General features: G+C 39.3%; 1 protein-coding gene across 2 annotated transcripts in view; it reads right to left on the bottom strand.

The window, feature by feature from the left end:
* AGAP1 (ArfGAP with GTPase domain, ankyrin repeat and PH domain 1) overlaps positions 1 to 20614 on the bottom strand; it is a 267477-nt gene that overhangs the window by 167302 nt on the left and 79561 nt on the right. For both annotated transcript variants that reach the window (XM_009320776.1, XM_009320777.1), the window contains exon 8: positions 16074 to 16166. In XM_009320776.1, coding sequence (XP_009319051.1) covers positions 16074 to 16166 — 93 coding nt within the window. The remainder of the gene's footprint in view (positions 1 to 16073; positions 16167 to 20614) is intronic.

The following is a 20614-nucleotide window of genomic DNA, read 5'->3' as shown; positions in this document are numbered from 1 at the left end:
AAACCTGATTTTAGAAGTTACAATCCCTGAATTAAGATAGGCCTGCATCTGCTGTGAATTCAGAAATGAGATTTCTCTTGCAGACAAGCACACATATGTGTTACACAGGGAAGACCTACTGCTCTCTGAAGTCTTTGCCTAGTATAACTGAACTCAGTGAACCCCATCGCTCAATCCAATGTTAGTATTTCTGTGAACTGATCTTCCACTGGAAATTAGCCCTGGCCCATGCAGGTGTTCTATGCTCTAGGCAGAGAGATGTTGACTTTCTTAAGTCCCTCTTTGCTTACTCTCCACAATTTCAAATTCCCATCATACGTACTTTAGGCAATTATTTTAACACCACCAGAACTATTCTGGACTGACATTGATATCTTGCCTTCAGATCTCAACAGTGGAAAAATCAGCGCTCTGACAGCATGCATGCATCAACTCCAATGCATTTGTTACTGAAATCCATAGACTGAAAGCTCTTAAGACTGTTCAAGTGGAAAGAGCTCAGAGACATTGACAAGGTGCCGAAGTAGCAGAGCACCAGAGGCACCCATGCATTGCTTCAAGCTAGCGATCGATCACCGTGCTTCATGCTTAAAGATGCCAGCACCTTAAGAACCAGGTGCCTCTAGGGACTGGTGTGCCACTCTCTGAAAGACGCTCAAGATTTTTAATGTCATTGAAAACATCACCTGATTTTTATTCTCACTTCCCATCTCCTTCATAGTCTTTGTTCAATAATTGCCCTCCTTCCTCTTACCTGTTTAATACAGAATTTGCTTCTCTTTGGTTCTAACCTGGCTTCTCACAGCAGCATCATTTTCCATTTGAGTTCTGTCCCTTTAATTCTGTTATCCATCACACTGGCATCCTCTCCCCTCTTCTCTTACCTTGAAGCCCCTTGCTTTTGTCTGCCTCCTCTCCTGCAGAAGCAGGGAGCTTGCAGTCTTCACGCTCCACAAACATGCGAGAAACCTCTTGCTTCAACTACATCACATCAACAATAAGAAGTGTCACTTAATTTGAATTAAGTGTGACTTAATCAGTTTCAGGAATTACTTACAGAAATCACTGTGCTGCAAGATTAAAGCACAAACAACAGTGATCATGCATGTATTATTTCTCACCTACAAATACAGTATTGCCATGAATTACAAATTGACAGCAACATTTGCTGTACAAAGGGCCGATTCATAAAGTACTCTGAAGAAGTTCTTAGCCATGCCATTAGCTTAAACAAAACTGACATGTCAATCTTCAAAATGTTGAGTACATTTCAGCAATGGATGGATGCACATGCTCTCTTGCTGCAGCAGAAAAGGTTTGCACGGCTCATCTGCCAGACATGGCGCTGGAAATCTGAAAATCTATGTACTTCAGAAGACTTAGCTCACACAAAAAAAATAAACATACACATATATTTTAAGAATCAGACTTGACTATTTATTTTACATGAAGCACACCAATCATACATATTTCTATGCTTACTCAGTCTGCATCCTGAGAACAATTTGTTTTCACCCAGTTTGCTCAAAGCTCACTATTCTGCTTTTAATCTAGGATTTACAGTGCATCTCTCTCCCCACAAGAAGTTTTTTTGTTTTTCATTTGGCCATGAAACAGCTTGTAAAATTTTGATTCCTAAAGTAATAATACCTGCCTTCTTCAACAGTCCCTATTCTCCTCCATTCTGATGTATTGCTCACTTTCAGAGAGTAGAACTTCTAAACAATTCAACTACTTTCTTTGCTATTTTAATTGATTTTTCTTTTCAATACCTCCTGCGCTCAAAGACTTCTTAATTTCCCCCCCCTGAAATATTCACATGAGAAAAGAACATTACATGTTAATCTAGCTACTTGATTTGTAGCAGTTCTCCAGTTCTCTACCCAACCATTTAAATACTGTCATTCATAATAGGGTGATATACTGTACTATAAACCCTTTTGCAAATGGTACGTCTTGGTATTTTTCTTTTGTGACAGAGAATCATATTAGTTATAAAGGGGAAGGAAACGTACTCAGTGCTCAGACTTACCTACAGAATCTCAACTGTCTCAACAGATTCCCCTCCTGTTTAAAAGAAAGTCTACCCCCCTCTTTTTAAAGAAAATCCAAGTCACTAAGCTTATATTGTTTCCTTATAGAGAACATTATACAGTCTGATAGCCCCCAAAGTCCAGAAGCTTTCTCTTAGTATTAAGCCTGAAATCATCTCCTCCATATCACCCCCCACCTGTGCACAGGCATCTCAGAGCATAGCAGCAACACTTCCTTTTCCTGGCAAATACACTGTAGATTCCCATGTATAATTACAACTGCTCTGAGCGTCATAGCTTAGCTAAACCATCTGTAATTAGCCCTCTAACCTTACAAGCAGCGATCTGATATGGGAACTCGCATCACTACTGCTAACATGCCCTGATTACCTTGATGGCCAGCGGAAAACACCTTTAGCCAGAGACTGATCTGGCTTTAGAGCCGCAGAGGTGGGATTCTCTCCCCAGCACTGCCTTGAACCCTTCACCTAATCAGTGTGTGTCTTTAACGAGGTTGTGTGCATCTTGCAGCGTATGAGTCTCAAATGGCCCAGGTGTCATTCCCAACGCTTGAGTTGGATCTCCTTTATACCACGGCTTTTTATCCTCAAAGCATATCCACCGTTTGCATTCACTTCTCATAGAAACCCAAGCCAAACTCGCAGGTACCTGTCACCTCCAGGTCTATCTCAGCAAGAGTACAAGAGAGAAAACAGACACAGGTTTCGGAAGGACAGCCGCCCAATTTCTCCACACAGCAGCCTACCGCAAACATGGCTGCAATGGCAAGTGCCAGTTCTAAACACATGCACAGCTTCCTGTCACTGGGGGTTGTTGGAAGTGTCTTCGTGAGGTATCATAAGCATATAGAGGCAGAATACCTTCCAAACTTGGGTTAAGCCAGCAAAAGTTTGGGCAGCTGGGTTTTAACTCAGGTTAGCTTGAGTTCACCTCCCATTCGAGTTTATTCTACCACATTGCCCTTGTTTCCGTGGTTATTTTAAACGATGAAAATAAAGCAGACACATAGCACTGGTAAGAGACAGCACCCAGTGCTTCGTCAAGAATTTGCTATCAATAGCGAACATGAAGGAACAAGGAAAGTCTGGCATGTGCAAGTAGTTAGGACAGACCAGGATGATTTGGCTTCTATTAAGTGATTTGCATCTTTACAAGTCAAATCTCATTTAATTTAGTCACCAGCTCCAGTCCTGGTCCACTTTCTGATGTGCCTCTCTCTACTGGTGTGTCAGCTTTATCCTAGGGATGACTAACACAATTGCTATGTGTTTGCTTGCACTTCCAACACTATCATTAATGGCATTGCTGAATGGCACCAGCCCTAGAGCAGAACAAAGCTCGGTCCTCCTTCCAGCCAGCTCAGACCATGGTCTGGCTTTAGCTTTTGTTTATGATCTTACAGACCATTTTCAATCCACATCACAGTTTTCAGCCAAACACATTTGGATAAACTCTCAATTAAGATGTAGCGAGGCTGTACCAAAATGCTTTACTAAAATCCAAATATTTTATATCTGTTATGTTTGCTTCATGCACTTATTTTGAAATTCTATCAAAAAAGCAATCGAGTTTTTCTGGCAAGTTTTAGTCTATATAAACCACTCCGTGTATACCTCACAGTTATATTAAGCCGCTCAGGAAAACCAAATTCTGCAGCTGTGTGTTTCCATTACTTTTGTCTTCTCCCTAACACTAGTTACAAGGCTCATTTCAAGCTTTACAGCTCTAGGACAACTGTAAGTGAAATATATCCATGTCATCTAATCATATCACTCATCTCCAGTTTATCGTAAGGTGAAGGATCCTTTATAATAAACACAACATTCAGTTATATGATTTTTCTCCTTGTTCTAACTCATGCAAAATAAACTAAGATTTTGTTTTCTTTTTTAAGAATTGCAATACTGAATTATTCTCTTTAAATTCAAAATATTTAAGTGCCACCATCTGGTCTGTCTGCTGAGACTGCTCTAAAGATGTGTTGATAATTACTGCAGTCAGAAGGTTTTTGAAGAATAAAAGTAGGATTAGAGAAAACAGTATTTTAACAAAAGTGCAAGGACTTCCATAGTGGGTATTTTGAAGATAGATAACAAAGCAGTTATAGTCAGAGTACCTACATTTCAAAGACAAGCCTGCTCCCCCCCAAGCAACACTCCTTCTTCATCCCATTTACTATTTTTAATTTGCCATTGCTACTTACACTCTGGATAAATGCTTGCTCACATGTGTTAAATACTAACAGCGCCAATGCTTTTTAAAAAAAAAGAAACCAAAACAAAATAAAACCAGAAACAAGGGATGTTGGACCAACACGTCTGATTCAGATTCACATGCAATTACCACACAATTAAAAGGTAGCAAAAGAATTATGAAAATATTTAGAATGCCCAAAGTCTGCCTCATTCAAAAAATTAGGCTAAAGGGCTTTAAATGCGTGCTGTTCAGTTTACTCTTTTGATTGCTTTACCACTATGTAAATCAATTTGTTAATGTTCCTTACAAAATGCATGAGCCAGTTATACTGACAAACACACAAAGCTCATTCGTAATTAGCAGTTAATTAGTAAGAAGGAACAGATGCTGTTAGAGTTTCAGCAGGCGAACAGGTTCTGTAAACAATGCTTATAAATCTAAATGAATTTATTAACCACAATGCAACTGTCAACATTTTGCTGGCAACCATACAAATATGGTGGAATCCCCAAAACATCTTTACAACATATTAATAATCATTGTGTCAACTGAAGTCTATCAGGCAGTCTCACTTGCTAACCGTCATAAGCTTTCTACTTAATCTTGTTATGTCACTTCTCCAGCCTAATTCCTCATGCCCTCAGAGGAAGAGCTCCAGTCACCAAAGTTAGCCCAGATGCACATGGACTTACCTCCAAAACACAGCGGCCCCTCGAAACAAAGGCATTTTTGCAAGAGGAATGTTTTGTTTGCACTGATACCTTGAACAAGCTTCTACGAACTGAAAACCAACCAACAGTACGCACAGCTCTGAAAACACATCTTGGTCCTGAAGAGTTTGCAGTCATTTTCTTTACAATCATTATCACTCGATGAGAGATCGCTACGATGAAGGCATCTCCAGATCTCATTCACTAAAAATAACTAAAGGTCAATTATTTCCACTCTCCACTTGTAAAATCATGCACTCAATAAGCCACCGAGTGATGCCGTAGGTTGGGGGTTTTTTTATTATCTAGGTAGATGTAGATGGCTCAAATAAAAAGAATGCCTCTTGTAAGCATTTTCTAGATGCAACTATTAAAGCAGTATCTAGACACAACCACCTTGAGTCAAAGGCTTTTGGCCAGGGGCCAGTTCTTAGCCTAAGGGCAACAGTGAAGATACCTTAGTGACCTCATTGCTGTCAATCTCTGCATGTCACATTGAGATGCCACCTTGATATATTACACCATTTCAGCACTGGAAAATTCTAATAAATTTTTTAAAGTCGTATTATGCTTTCTTTATTGATGTTCTCTTTTATACCTACATTGCTTTCGATCATTCCCTCCTCCCCAAAGTATTCTGACACCTCTTCAGCATGTTCTGTACTCGCTTTCAACATGCACTCCAGGATTTGCAATACACTGGCACACAGAACAGGATGATAACACCCCAAGTGTATTAAATTCTCCAAAGCTTCACAGGACGGACTGTTTGGCTTGCTTTCTGCAGGCTCCAGTCCTACTTGCTGCACTGCTACAGCGACCAAAAGCATGGAGGCTGGGAAAACCCATTCTCTGCTGGCATCAAGCACTGGGCAAAAGAAGATGAGGATGTTCATGGTAAAGCCTCAGAAAAAACAAATACTCTCGCCCTTCTCTTATGAACACAGCACTGGAAAACAGATCCTTGACTGGTTTATCCTAAAGACCAGCATCTGCTCCTTTTATACAGACATAGTCAGGTGGATTTTTTTTTTGCCTTTTTTTAAGATTTTTTTTATATAAGAGAAACTCCTGCCCTACTATTTCTGTAGAGGCTGATAGGTCTTCTGGCACTCTCCTCCTCCCCATTTCCACTCCCTTTCCAAGTCTCTCAAAGGGTGCTTAACCAGATCAACACTCTTTTGAATCTTAATGACGTGCAAGAGCTATAATCAAACCTGATGTGTCAGCTAGGAAGTCATTAGCTACTAGTCAAACCCAGAAGTTTTTCTGTATCTCTTTTAAGAAACAAGAGCATTACATTTGGATAGGCTTTAAAAAAAAAAGAGGGCAAAGTTGAACACCTCTTAATGGCAATCATAAGCAATCTATGAGCTCTTACAGCATTAACGTGGATATCAAAACATTAAGCAAACAAAAAGTTTTCATATTTTTTCCTGAAGTTGTTTTATACTATTACCTGCCATCGTTGCCTTAAAAGGTAGCGTTCTTCTTTTGCTCACTTTGGAGGTTGTGTCATACAAACAAATGGAATATTATTTTTGAAACTGTGTGCCCCCTGCCAAAATCAACACTAATAAACATTTAAATACATTTCTTTATTAAGTAAAATTCAGTAAAAAATAGAATATTATGTTTACTATCAGATGCATTGTACCACAAAGACAAATTTTTGAGCTGGGAAGAGTTATGAAGCAAGACACCCTGAAATGAAACTAATTAATTCATACACAAACCACCAGCTTGTTTCCATTACGAGGACCGGAGACTCCCATTAATTTCAGGCCACAGTCCCAGGCAGTCAAAAAAATGGAAATTAATTTCTCTGAAAAATTTATTTTAAAAAATCTATAAATGAGATATTATATACGTTTGAAAGCAATATGCACATCAATGCAGACTTCAATTTCAGGAAAACAGCATTACTGTAAGGCCTCTAACAACTCTTGTACATCACCTCAACAGCCTAACAAGCATTACTTGGAAATTGATAAAATGACAACTTTATGCCTGTGGAGCCGCTGTAGGGTGCTCACCTTGGTCTTAGCACGCTTGGGTCTATCACTCTGCAACTACTGCCGGCAGTTAGAGATAAAATAAGGGCAATTTATAGGATGGGAGACACAAAACTCATGTTTTAGGGACTCTCAAATACCAGGAGACCAATTAACAGAAACATGGTAGAAATTCAACCCTTATAAGCCAAAGACCCGAACTCCAGCTTTCTCCTGCAACCCTCAGACATCTCAGGAAGGGAAAAGAGTAGAATCCAGAGAGCAGGAGGAAGCAGATGACTCGGCGGGACAGACTGACTGACAGATAGGGAAGAAAGAATTGTCTCAATCTGAGAGATGCTGAGGTTCTTACCCAGGCCCGCCTGCTTTGACTGATGGCCAGAAGGGGCCATCCCCTTGGACTGGCAGGTAGAAACCTTAACCTCAGGCAGGGGAGGGTTTAATGCCTGGAGCTTGCAGGGTTGTGCCAGCTATCCAACAGAGCAGCGCACCGAGCCAAACCACATGGCATCATCTTCTCCTTCCACTGTTTGGTATCAGAGAGATGTATAAATTAAAGCAAGCTTCTTGAAACTGCAAAAAAAGTCCATTAAGTCCAGGAACTTTTTAATGTTATTTTATTCCAAATACTTAGGACTACTGCTTTTCTTGGGATGGTATCTGAAAATCATCAACAGTAAAACACACAAAACCAGCTTTCTTAGTCAAATGAAACATTATACCAGGCAGGTACATGTAGCTGTAGCTGCTCCTCTGATGTAAGGGCACATTTGATCTAATTGGAAAAAATATTTTAAGTGCACTGGGAATAGTCACTGTTAACTGAATGCAACAACAAAAAAGGAAAAAAGAGCATGCAGACCCGAGGGAATTACCAAATCAATTAACAACTAATTCAGGAACTAATTTCTGTATTGCCTCTTAGCACAAAACTGTATCTTTAATTTCTCCTGCAATAAGCATCACCATGATAGTCCTAACACACTCTGACGCTTTAAATGAGTTTACAAGTATCTCTTTTTGATTGGCTATATAACATTGTTTCTTCACAGTTCAATGCAACCATAGCCAAGTGCTCTGAAATATTTAATTATACCGGTAGCTATCAGTTAACAATTTACAGAACCACAGTGAGTACAAAACATTGTATAACTAGTAATCAGCTAATTAAAAACACAGCAAAATTTGTATGTTCTGATTATAAACAATTGCAGAGGAATTACACAGAAGATTTCAGCACTAAGAGTATTTGGCTAAAAACCATACCCTTGTGTTTGTACAAGCAGTTCTGGATACTGATTACTGTGATTAGACAGAAGTGTGACAGAGGAAATTACACCTCACACTAGATATAAATAAGAAAAACTATGTCATCTGCCAGTTCCTTGTAAATCACATAATTTCTGAGTTTTGGAAAGCCACTCTCCGGAGACACTGATACTGGCTTCCAAACAACTACCTAGAAGCCTACATGAGCATCAATAAATAAAAACCAAAGCAGTAGTAGTTTTCGTGAATGCTTTAGCGTAGAAGACGGAGCAGAAGCAGCATCACAGCGGTTTGGTCTCTGGGTCAGTGAAACAGGGCTTTTGGTGCAGGAGCTCTGCAGGTAGCACCCGTGCAGAAAGGCGCATTATGGAAGACGTGTAACGAAGGCAAGTAAATCCTAGAGTTGTGCACGCCCTCCAGATGTTTGCTGCCATCCTTCTTTTGAAATGCTTTTTGTCGTTACATGCATTAGCCATTTTTATTTCAAAATGGAACCTGATTTTGAATACAGACAGAAGAGACAAGCCATAGGATAAGCCCTAGCGCTCAGCAAAGGGTCGCAGGGCCTGCTAATGCACTAGTTGTAGCATCATGTGTAGGATGTCCTGCTCTTCCTATACCATCTTTTTTCACCCTGTCAAGTCAGATGAATTAAGCAAGAATAGATGCCAAGATGGTTGCTTATTTGTTCTCTCTTTCGGTAGACTCAAAATAAACATTTACATTCAGGAAACCTGCTGGAAAAAGCATTTACTGTTTACAGTGATGGTGGGTCTCGGGTCTGACACTTGCCTGAAGCATTACAGTGCTCTTCTGCTAGCGAGGAGGACTAAGGACATCACTTTGACTGACTAGACATGGCAGACGATCTCTTTTCAAAACCTATTTCCAAGATACTGCCATACTTGCTGAAGTGCTCCAACAGCTATACAGACTGCCCTGGGTATTTTAGGGGAAAACAGATTTCAGGTACGATGTTCTTTCTGGTTCAATGGGAAGGACCAAGATAACATAGCGCTGTATGTTATTCCACACAAGAATTGTGTAGCCAGTACTGTACACATAAACGCCCCAGCTAGAGCTAAAAATTAACAAAGGAAAAGGAGGTTAGGAAGAAGAAAAGCACTAGTCAAGCAGAGGCAGGATTGACCTGCACCTGTAGGGAACTGAAGAGAAGAAGGAGGTTTAACGGCACAGAGCAGTAGGCAGACAGGAGGTCAGAAAGACCATAGGGCAAAGTCCATTAAAATCCAAATTAAGCTTTAAAAACCTCTTTTTTGAAGTTGAGCAATGCAGACTGATAGGAAATATACTCGTTACAGTCCCACCTATTTGGGCTAAAAGGTTACAAAAAGACAACTCTGGAAATTTAGTGATCAGAAATAAGGGAAGAAATGCAAATGGACAGCCTAAGCTTGGACATGCTGAAGGAAGGAAAGAAAACGATCTGTACCAGAAGATCCTGCCTCACCTTGCAGCTCTCCTCCTCGCCCTCCGCAGCACAGACGGCCACTGCAAAGCATTCGTTTGGCAAGGCTAGAAGAGGCACGCTGCTCGAGCTTACTAGCAAAGCTTCTCCCCAGACACATATCAAGAGTGACTGCTAAGACTAAGTCTAGTAAAAACAGAGTTTGAGATAAACCGCATTGAAATGCTCTTTCTGTTTTCAGGCACTTTCTAAAGTCCTGAGGCCAGGGGCTGCCATGCAGGTGTTGGCAATCTCAGAGTGCCCAGATGAGACTAGGTTGGGAAAAAAATCATTGAGAAATAAAACAATTCCCAATTTCCCAGAGATTCTTTCCACAGAGCAGCACACAGACAATGTATTAAAAGAGTTCACTGGCAAAAACCTTAATTAAATACAAATTCCATATTTTGGCTTTTTTAAGTACATCTTAAAAATAGCACAGATTTTTCCCCGAATAGGAATTTTTTTGAAAAATTGCTTCAGTCATATTCTTCTAAGGCTAGGGCACTTGGGAAAGGATTGAAAATTGACAATGCAATGGCCAGGCTTGAAACAAAAAAAGTTAACAGGAAATTCTCAGGAATGCACAACTTGATTTAAAAGTTACTTTAAAAGAATTGCTGATAAGGGATCGTAAGTCACAACACAACTTCTCAAATATTTCAGAAGCTATTTAACCAAAGTGACATTTTTTCATGCAAAGTTTGACATTTGTTGAAAGCATTTTCAAGCAGTTATCTTTGCGAAGTTTAATGCTATTTTTTATAAAATTCAGATGTACATTGTGAAGTTCCAGTTTTGTTTATGCCCATCTTAAGGAAAAACTGCAACTTGTGCATCCAGGAACCACATTCTTCTTTGTGAAAACCAAATCAGTGTTGTCACCCCTGATGTGCTGACAAAGCCCCTATCTCAGCCCTGACCTAAAAAATATTTGCCATTTTTAGTTCAGAGTTAAAAAAAAAAAGACAAAATACCTAATTTCATTAAGATTACTTTAATGTACTTAAATGCACCAAGCTGGTAGGCAAAGAAGGTCATTTGAAATATCACCTAAAAGTAAAGCCCGAATAAGATATTCGACTTTCTCCATTAATACAGCCATTTGCCAACTAAGAGAAGCGAATGGATTCTGAAGTTCACCTTTGCAAGTCATGGATGGCAAATTTTTCACTATGTCATCAGTGTAACATTAACCACTAGAACATTTATTTTCAAGCCAGACTTCAAGTTTGCTATTCCTAAACGATGCAGGAATTTGGGGGCACAAGAGGTGCAGCACATCCCAGGGTAAGCCAAGGGTTGAGGCAACCTGTCAAAATCTATTCTGAGCAGTTTTTGGTTAAAAGAACAGTCAAGGTTATATAGTTGGACTATATAATAATATGAGCATCTGTGATTAAGTGCAAATGGCAAATAGAAGAAGGTCTGAAAGCAGAAAGTCAAGGCCAGCTCTTACGTATTTATTTACACTCTAATCGGGGGGGGATGGGGACGGGGCCCAAAAACAGACCTCCCATCTGCCACCCACGATTTGCATGTCACCTTCTCCAGGCTCATTTGTACTTCATTAACTGCCATTGACTTAACAAGATTTATGCAAATGACACCATAGGAGCTCACTAACTCCCACTGCAATCAAGTGATTATGTATGTACAATTCTCCACAGCAATGAAAAATTAATACATGACAAGCCCACTCACCGCTGAGCTGAGCTTCTTGCTTTTATTTTTCTTGTTGTGCTTTTTTTTATTTGAATATGCCCTACTGATAAGGATTTAGAAAGACTGCAGAAAACAAAGTAATCTTCCCAAAATGCTACAACCCCCCGCCCCCATCCTAGAAAGTATGTCACCCTAAACTGTATAGCCTAATACGTGCTTCAAAATATTCACTCAGGCTACCAGGAACAAGTCTTCATTTTCAGAAAAAATGGTTTTGAACAGAGGATACTCCAAACAGAGTAAGCCTAAGTTTGCTTTAAGGGTAGTATGAGAAATGCTACAGAAGATAGCTTAAATATTTTTAGTTTAACCGCCTCTCTCTCAGAAGTACAGAACTTTCTATGGATTTTCCAGACATTTTCTGACTCCATTTGATTAGTAGAAGATATTTAAACAGCACACAAGTGAAATCTTTTTCTTTTTGGAAAATTATGGCATTGACAGTTCTCAAAGGATGCTAAGAGCACAGGATTTAAGGCGTGCTGATACCACTAAACATGCAGGAGATGTTTGTACCTCCCTGGGAAATTGGCTTTCCCAAAATTTCACTCACCTTAGAGTATTTTGGCAGAAGTTAGCAGCCACGTTTTAAAAACACGCCTGCTTTTCATTGCCTACATTTTGGGTTTCTGCTGGGAGCAAGAAGGTTCGTCAGAAAAGTTTTATTTGGCTTAGCCCAATAAAACCATATTTAGCACTGCAGTGAAAAGTGATTTTTAGCATTTAGAAAGGACAGAAAGAGTAAGAACATTAACTCCTTTCGACCAGATTGCCTTAAGTTAAGGAAAAAGCCCTGAAGGAGGAGATGTTTCCTTGGAAGGAAACATGGCATTTACAATTTGCCTATTTCCCCCAAACCCTCAGGAATTCAGGGACAGAGAACGGGAATTCAGGAGCAGGTTGCAACTCTCGGCTTCTTTCGACCAAAAACCACACCAAACTCTCGTAGCTGTGCAGGCCGGTATCTGGGTCCCAGAAAGGCTGTAATACAGAATTATAAGCAACTCTATGCCAGCATAGCTCATTTCACAAGATGTGTGTGTTCATTTAAAGAGAAACCAGAAGAGAAATTAAATGCCCCTACAAACCCCCCCCCCTCCTCTACCAGTTTAAACTGTCTCCAAAGATACAAAAACATCACTTTGATGACAGACATCAACCATAGCTATGTTGGTTCAACAGTTGCAATAGAGACCTACCTCATCTATGAAAAAGCTGTAGTTGAGATGAATGACAAACTCCTTGTCATCACATTTGCTACATATCCTAGAGACCTGACTTTTTCACACATTTATTCTGTGCTCTCCCCACCACACACAAACATACTTGACTAGTATCAGCTCTTCCTCCCCCCTTTCATGTGCACCTCTAGCACTGGAAGGGATTTTTTTTTTTTTCTCAAAACCAGAACATTTCCAATCTCCAATTAACTTGTTTTAGTTTTGTGGAGTTTTCTTTTGTTGTTGTTTTGGGTTTTTTTTGTTTTGTTTTGAAGTTGGGAAATAGCATTTCTGATTTTTGGGAGACCCCGGGTAGATAAGAACAACCCACAGGCACCATAAAATACACTGGATAACCAAGCCATTGATTTCAACATCTGAATAGTAAGACTTCTTTTTTCTATTCGCTTTTTTGTAATTACCTTTTTTTCAAGTAGCAGTGAACTGAGAACACAAAATCCACTGCATTTGAGTTTCAACCATAACTTACTTTTTTTTTTTTTTGGCACCAGAAGCACAGCCTTGCCAGCAGCCCTTTTGAAGTATTGCTGCCATGCACATAGAGTAAGAACTTACAGAGAACAAAACAAAGTACTGACAACAGATATTAAAAAGGCCTGGTCCCTGCATGCTTTTGAAGATGTCCCAAAGACATTACAGAAGAATATGTGCATGACGCTGGCAAAGGCATTTTGCTCAACAGCAGCTTAAAGAAGTCAGAGAACATTTAACATAACTGGAGGTTACTCCTGATTCTAGCATGAGGTAGTGCAGCAATGTGACTTTCGGGCTAGTAGGAGGACAAACATTGGAAAACATGGTGACAAAAAGATTAAAAAGAAAAAAGTCTTTTAATGGTATAGTAAGAGATCACTCCCACAGCAACATTATGAATACTACAATCTGCGTTCGACTTCCTGAAAACATATTTCTCTTTCTATTCCCTGACCATTTGTCACAGAAACATATTGTGATGCAAAGGGGCTTCTCACTTGTAAGGAGCACAATAGTATGACATACTAAAGATTTTAGGTCAAAAAGTTCCTTTTCACATCCCTCTGTCTTATTCACAGTTAACACATAAAATAAAAGAGACGCCATCTTTTCGAGCAGGAATTTCTACTGCCTCAGAGGAACGTCCACCTGTATGGCACCTGTAGAGCCCACCAAGAACACAGTCATACCAGCAATTTAACTTGGTGCCACCTCTACTGATAGGAGCTCTCCATCTAAATAGTGGGTAGAAAAAAGCTCTTTTCTAAACTAATGTATGTTTTTAAACAGTAATGAAACATTGTCAGTATGAATACATATTGTATTTCAATTTTTAATTAAATTGTTTCCACATCAAAGCAGGTTTTTTCCCTACCCCATCTTCTTTTGCTTCAATTGCTAGGTGATGCTGGTCTCCTACACTTTACTGAGGACCTTTTCTATAAAGTAGAAAACCGATGAACTCCAAAATCCAGTCTCTTGACACATAAGTATGATGCAAAATACCACAAATAGCAGCCATCGTACAACACTGCATGCCATTCACCCTCCCTCCTTCTAGCACCCTTCCAAAACCCTGACAAATAGGATGTAACTGCTGACTACAGACCTGCTCAAATATTTGCTGAGAATTGCTTGTACGTGACAAAATGAAATTACCATAATTGGGATTAATAACGAAAATATGCATTCCCAAAAGATTGGTCATATTCAGTATACAAGTAGGGCTTGCAGGGAGAATTTTTCAATACAGAAATTCAAGAGACTGTAGGGGATATTTCATTAGAACACAGTACAGTGCAATCACACTTGAAATGCTTATCTTACAACACTCTTCCTACAAGTGCATTTTTAATCAAACTAATTTCATACAACAGCATTTTAGAAAAGAACAGTATGTATGCCTTGAATAAATATTGAAAAGTATATTCCTCAGTTTTACATTCTCAGCTGCATTTGCAGACACTTTTGTTTAATTAGCATTACCCAAAAGAATTCCAGCCGGTCTAACCCGTCTCGTACCATACAAAAGCTGTAGAAAAAAAATTGTAGCTTGTTTTAAATACCTGGAATCTCCTCCCCTGACCGCAGAGCCAAATACTGATCTTATCTGGTTTCAAACTGCTCTTCTGAATTGCAGTGTGTTTGATTAAAATTTGTCTACTAGAGATTCACAGACACGACAGCACTTTTGCTGCCTGATGGTCCCAAAAGGTCTTTTTAACTGCCTTCAAGACAGAAAATCACTGCAAATAGTTAAGGGTACAAAATCATCTCCCCCTTACTTCCAAAAAGAAAAAAACCCAACAAACTCGACAAAGCACATAAACCCACCCCCAAATAGGAGACCCAGGGCTACCCGACAAGATGAAGCATGGACTGAGGAAAGATTAGAAGAGGCAAGTGACCCTCTGGAAAGTAGGAAAGCCACCAAAAGAAACTGGAAACAACCGTGTGGGAAGAAAATACGCTCCCTTCCCTCAGCACTTTTGCTATCTCCAGCACAGTAACGCACACGAAAGTAAATACTTGCAAACACTACCACAGAAACTATTTGTAAAGCATTTCATACAAATGCTTAGCGCGGTGTTCTTAACCACGTGAATTCAGTGTAATTTAATTTGGGAAAGTAAATGATCTCATTCACCCAAATACTTCGCACTAGATGCTGGTTTTGCTTCTGACTTTCAAAGGAGCGTTCACAGCTACAATTTAGCATTGAGTTTCTGGGCTAATGAAAGTGCATCTAGGCTAGTAAAACAGACCAAAACAAATCCTTGAATTCAAGTCCTGTTGTGTAATGAGGAAGTTTAATTAAGGCCACACATTACAGCTGTAAACGTTCTCTTATATAATAAGGTCTAAATGAAACTGAACCTAATCAAAGTTACAATTCCTTCATTAGCAAATTACAAACAAGAGCGCACAGCTGACACACCGGCTATGATTATCACAACTAATTGCCTCGTTGTTACAAACCAGCCTGAAACAGTGTTCAGATGTCCGTCTGCAGTAGCAAATTAGGGCCACATCAGGCTATTTCTGCGATCACAAGGGGCTCTTGTAGAGCGATCTGATTTACCCCGCCGACTGGCAGCACACAGCCCAATCAAAGCCCCCTCTACAAAGGCAGCTTTGAAGCCAGCACAGCCTAGAAACCCGCTCCATATGCAGGCCGGCAGACTGCACTTCATTAGGCCTGTTGTCACATTTTCCCTCTTCTTATTCTAATGATCCTATTTTAATACACATAGGAACCTCTCCTAATTGATGTCAAGTGAGTGACTTCCACATTCATCACCGGAGCACATCAAACGCGTCTTGGCGCACGGGCCCGCCATCAGAGTGCTTAAGACCCGAGGTGTGTCTCCAACTATGGAAAGAAGAGGGGGGAAAAAAAAAAAAAAGTATTTCGGCATTACCTGTTTAATTGGGATTGCGCGACCGCTTCCAATGCTATCTGTTCTGCTCTCCAGGACCTTCTTCTCTTTGTCTGGGTCACTCCCTTTCCGAGACTGCAGAGCAAAAAGAAAGTTTGTGCTCCATTAAATGTAGCGGTTCACACAGAGGATGCTTTTTTTTTTTCTTTTTTCAAGCAATTAAAAAGAAGTATTTTGACACATAAATATAGACTCAAAGGGCGCGGGTTAGAATCTACAAAAGCACACAACCGTCCCAAAATCTGAATACTGAATTACCGCCTGTAATTTTCAACCATCCACTTGTTTGAAATGGCGTTTGGGTTTAAAGAGTTACAGTTTCACTGCCTGAAGATCCAGCGGATCAGAGGACACATTTCTGAAGTCTCCAATAGCTCCGAAGAGGAATGAAGGTTCCAGCTTTTCATTAAAAAAATCTGATATATACATGCATACATTTAACTTACATCTGTGTGGTTTTTAGAACTACTTAGAAATGCTGTTTTATGATGCTGGTTTTGATCATATTGACTTTAACTCTTTTTTTCCCCCTACTTTTGGATAGTTAGAAAGTTGGAATTGCAAGAAAAGGTAGCGATTGATACTGAAAAAAGTTATCTGAACACAATGAAGAAAAATCAGCATGAGGAAAATTAAACCAATGTTTAAAACCTGAATTGCCTGATCTTGGCTTTCTATAACACTAGAACTGCCCTAGGAGCAAGTTCACAGTGCTCACTTCATGACTTTATAAAGTTATATAGTAATTTTAAGAAGTTATTCAGATTCCAGTCCATTATTGTGAAAGAACGCATGAGCATAACGATTGTGACGGATTTATTTTATGACAAAAAGACCTGAGAGTCATCCTCCTTAATAACTGAACTGACAAGTGACAACTTCACTCCATTACTTTTCAATAGGAACATTACTCACACAATATCGAAAATGGGAAAACATTTTCATGTGCTTTTCAAATCAGAGATGATAAATGAAACGAATACATTCGTGATGTCCAGTACCACAATGGGAAGTTAATGTAAACCAGAGTGACACAAGATCACGCTTTTCATTTTCAGCGGAAAGAGATGTTTGAAAGACGCTGAAATTAGGAGAATGATTACAATCGCAGATAACTAATACCCATTTTCCATATTGTACGAAGGGGTGGAAGGAAGAAAAAAAATCCCCAAAGCAGTTGCCTTCAGGGGCGAGAGGAGGGAAGGGGAGGGAGAAAACCCACGGAGGAGGACTTCAAGTAACACCATTCTAAGCAACACATTTACCCAGCAGGGATCCTGTGCTGCTTTCCCTGCTCCGCCGGGAGCGGGCTCCTATCAGTAGTTACTATGGTTCGGGGCAATGGAATGACGTGCTGGGGAATTAAACAAAGAATAAATGAAAGAAAGCAAAACAAGTGGGAGGGATGAAACCCAATGTTCAGGATCACTATTGTTCCTCGTCCTTCAAGACAGATTTCTGAATCTGAAAGTGCCACTTCCCAATAATACAAGGCAAAACAATGCTTCAATGGTGCAAAGCACCCGTAAGTGACATTTTAAAGAAACTCAGTGAAGGTAGCCAAATCCTTGGCAGGGAAGTTGTCAACTGGAATGTTTCTTTTTTATTTGACTTTTTTAAAGAAAGAATCCTGCCTCTGAAAAGCAAGCTAAATATCTACGCACTATTTTTCTTTTTTCTTTTTTTTTCTTTTTTTTCTTTTTTTTTTACCTCATCACGTCTTCCATTCCGTAGAAGTAACTGCATCTGAAAATCATACATTGCACATAGAAGGGAAATATCTATATGCAAAATATTGTCAAATGCCAAAAGTATAGAAATGTAGGAATTTCTGTTAGGCAAATTCTAGTCTAGCTGCTTGTAATCACTGAACACAGAAAATTTTCAAGGGGAGAATCTTAGCAGCCTCTGCTATTTATAAAGACAAATCGTGCAGTGAAAGAGAGATATATTCTGATCTTTTATGCTTTTGTACCTATGACACACACAATGCATCTCACATCCTATAGTGTGAAAAAACAGACTCTAAACCATACTGGATCAACATTTGCTAGAACTTTTTCTGATTACACATCAATTCGTTCTATTTAAAACTTCATTCAAGCAAACCAGAAGTCATCCAAAAAAATTACAACACCCGCATGAATATCATTTGACTCGTTTCTTCTTTGCGTTGGAAGCCATACGCAGACTTTGTCAACATAGAACCCTACCCAAGTTAGGTCTGTGAAATAAGATTTAGTCCCAGAGAGATACAGCACCTGAGTCTGGGCACAACCAGAATCCAGTACCAGCAGTCCAGAGCCCCAAAAGTAAGAATACTGATCTCTAATAGTAGACACTGAGACAGAGAGTTCATTTTAACTTTTAAAAAAGTCTTGCTTGCAACTCTGCGAAGGTGTAAGGTAGGTAACATTGAATATGGGAAAGGACATGCATCTTACTGTACCAAAAGTTCATTCACCCCATATGGGATTGGACACATAGCTACACAATCAGTTCTTTGCTGAAGTGGACCTCATATAATCCCCACCTGCGCTATACACTGTTATTTAGTTGCCTCTGTTAATACACTGCACAAAACAAAGGACATTTACCCTTCTGCTAATATTTGATCTATTTTATCACCTAAGCAGAAAGTCAGCTATTGCAACAACAGCTTTACAGCAAATACTAATATTCAAAGTCAAAAAGATCAGATACTGCATTTAATGCACTTAAACATGAACATGCTTAAAATTCTCAACCCTATTCCAACTCAAAAGCTGTAATTGATTTAAGAAAAATTATATCTGTTTTCTGCTTAACCCAATTTTCTTCCAACACTGAAAGATCTTCATGTAGGAAACTAAACATGTTACCTATGCTAGATAACAAGGGGTAATTTGCAATTAAACAGGAATATATTTGATTTTGTAAGCGATAAAGGCATAAGCAAGGAACAGGCTAGGAAAGCACAGCAAGAAACCCAGAGCTAAACAGTAAAATATTTTGATTACGCACTCTGTTCATAACTAGACAGAAAATACGGGTCATCTATTTATTCAATTAAATAATTCCAAGTTATGACTTGGCTGATACGGCATGAAACCTGGGTTACAGCAGGGTCAAGTGTTAAATACTTCAGGACATGGATTACAGGGCAACTCATTACACATTCAATATGCTCAGATCTTAAAAGAACAAACTAATTCTGAAAAGTCAAAAAAAATTTTTTTTTCATAGGATTTGTTTTCCCCGGAATTTTCCCCCAGTTATTAGACATTAAAGACAGCTATCTACATCCTCTCATATTAGTAAATTTGGTTCTCACTATGCTATTAATTAACACAAACCAGAGCTTTAGCCTATTTGTTTATAGCAAATGCAGCTGACTTAACATTCTTCTCAAACCCTTTCTGCAATTGTAGATGGGTATATTTTTCTCTATTCACTTTCTCAAATTTACACTTACTCCAGTTTAAAATATCTCCAGTTTCCCAAATGTCAACAACATCTATACAGCCCTTATAGCATTTTATGCATCCTTCAGACCAGAAATGGTCGGCGAATGCTTTTGAGGGATGCTGTAGCATCTCGGCTCTATTTCCAGAGATATTACTCTGCTGCAGTTTCTGGGCTGACACTGACACCTAGTGGGGTTGGTAACTCCCGAGTATGCCTGAACAGCAGCGAGAATTCCCACCAACAGGAGGAAATCCGCATGATTGCCATAAAACATCAGTGTCAAAACTGGACACTTTTTCACATGCCACTCATTTTTCCAAATTTTATTGTTTCGCATCTAGACAAACACAAATGCATGATTTTCGTTCTTTTCTAGGAATTTGAAAATCTCATTTTAAAGCAAAATATCACTGTTGGGATGGACACAGGAAATAGGACCCCTGGGACTCTGTGCTGTCACTCAGCACTCCAAAACGATGACAAAACTTTCTACTTGCTAAAGGCCAAAAGGTCAGATTTTGTTTAGAGGACAAGGAAATGGTTTTACCGGTTTTGTATGCGGTTCCCTGGATACGACCAAGGAGCAAGCTAGTTTTGGGAAATGAACATGATATCACCTTTGGAATAAAAAAAAATATAAACTCTTTATGATGACAGGGAAGCCGTGGCTTTCTAAACACAAGTAACATGCAGCTACGATCACCAAGGGACTTACATGCGAGCCCACAGGGGTTCTGTGTTTGCTATAAAGCATGTGAAGTGTCAAGAAACTGCTTACAAAACCACAATTACGCACACAATACAATCCCAAAGCTTTCAGCAAGACTGCTAAACTAAGGAAATCATCACTCAAGGCTTCATTATCATTTCCCAAACTACTTATGCATAACAAAGACCTATCATATTGGACCAGTCAAGCTTTCTATTTAGTACATTTTTTTTGCCTCTCAATGAAGCAAAAACCAGATGGTTTGGGAGGAAAAAAATCATTTTAATCTCCATCATCTCTTTTAACCCTGGAAAAGAAAAGCGAGTTGAGACTGTATAGTAATAAAAGTAGCATGGGGTAGTTACTT

This window comes from Pygoscelis adeliae, unplaced genomic scaffold (assembly GCF_000699105.1).
Source record: "Pygoscelis adeliae isolate BGI_AS28 unplaced genomic scaffold, ASM69910v1 Scaffold63, whole genome shotgun sequence".
Classification (NCBI taxonomy): Eukaryota; Metazoa; Chordata; class Aves; order Sphenisciformes; family Spheniscidae; genus Pygoscelis; species Pygoscelis adeliae.
Note: the sequence above shows the minus strand (reverse complement) of the source record. Positions and strands in the feature narration are given on the sequence as shown.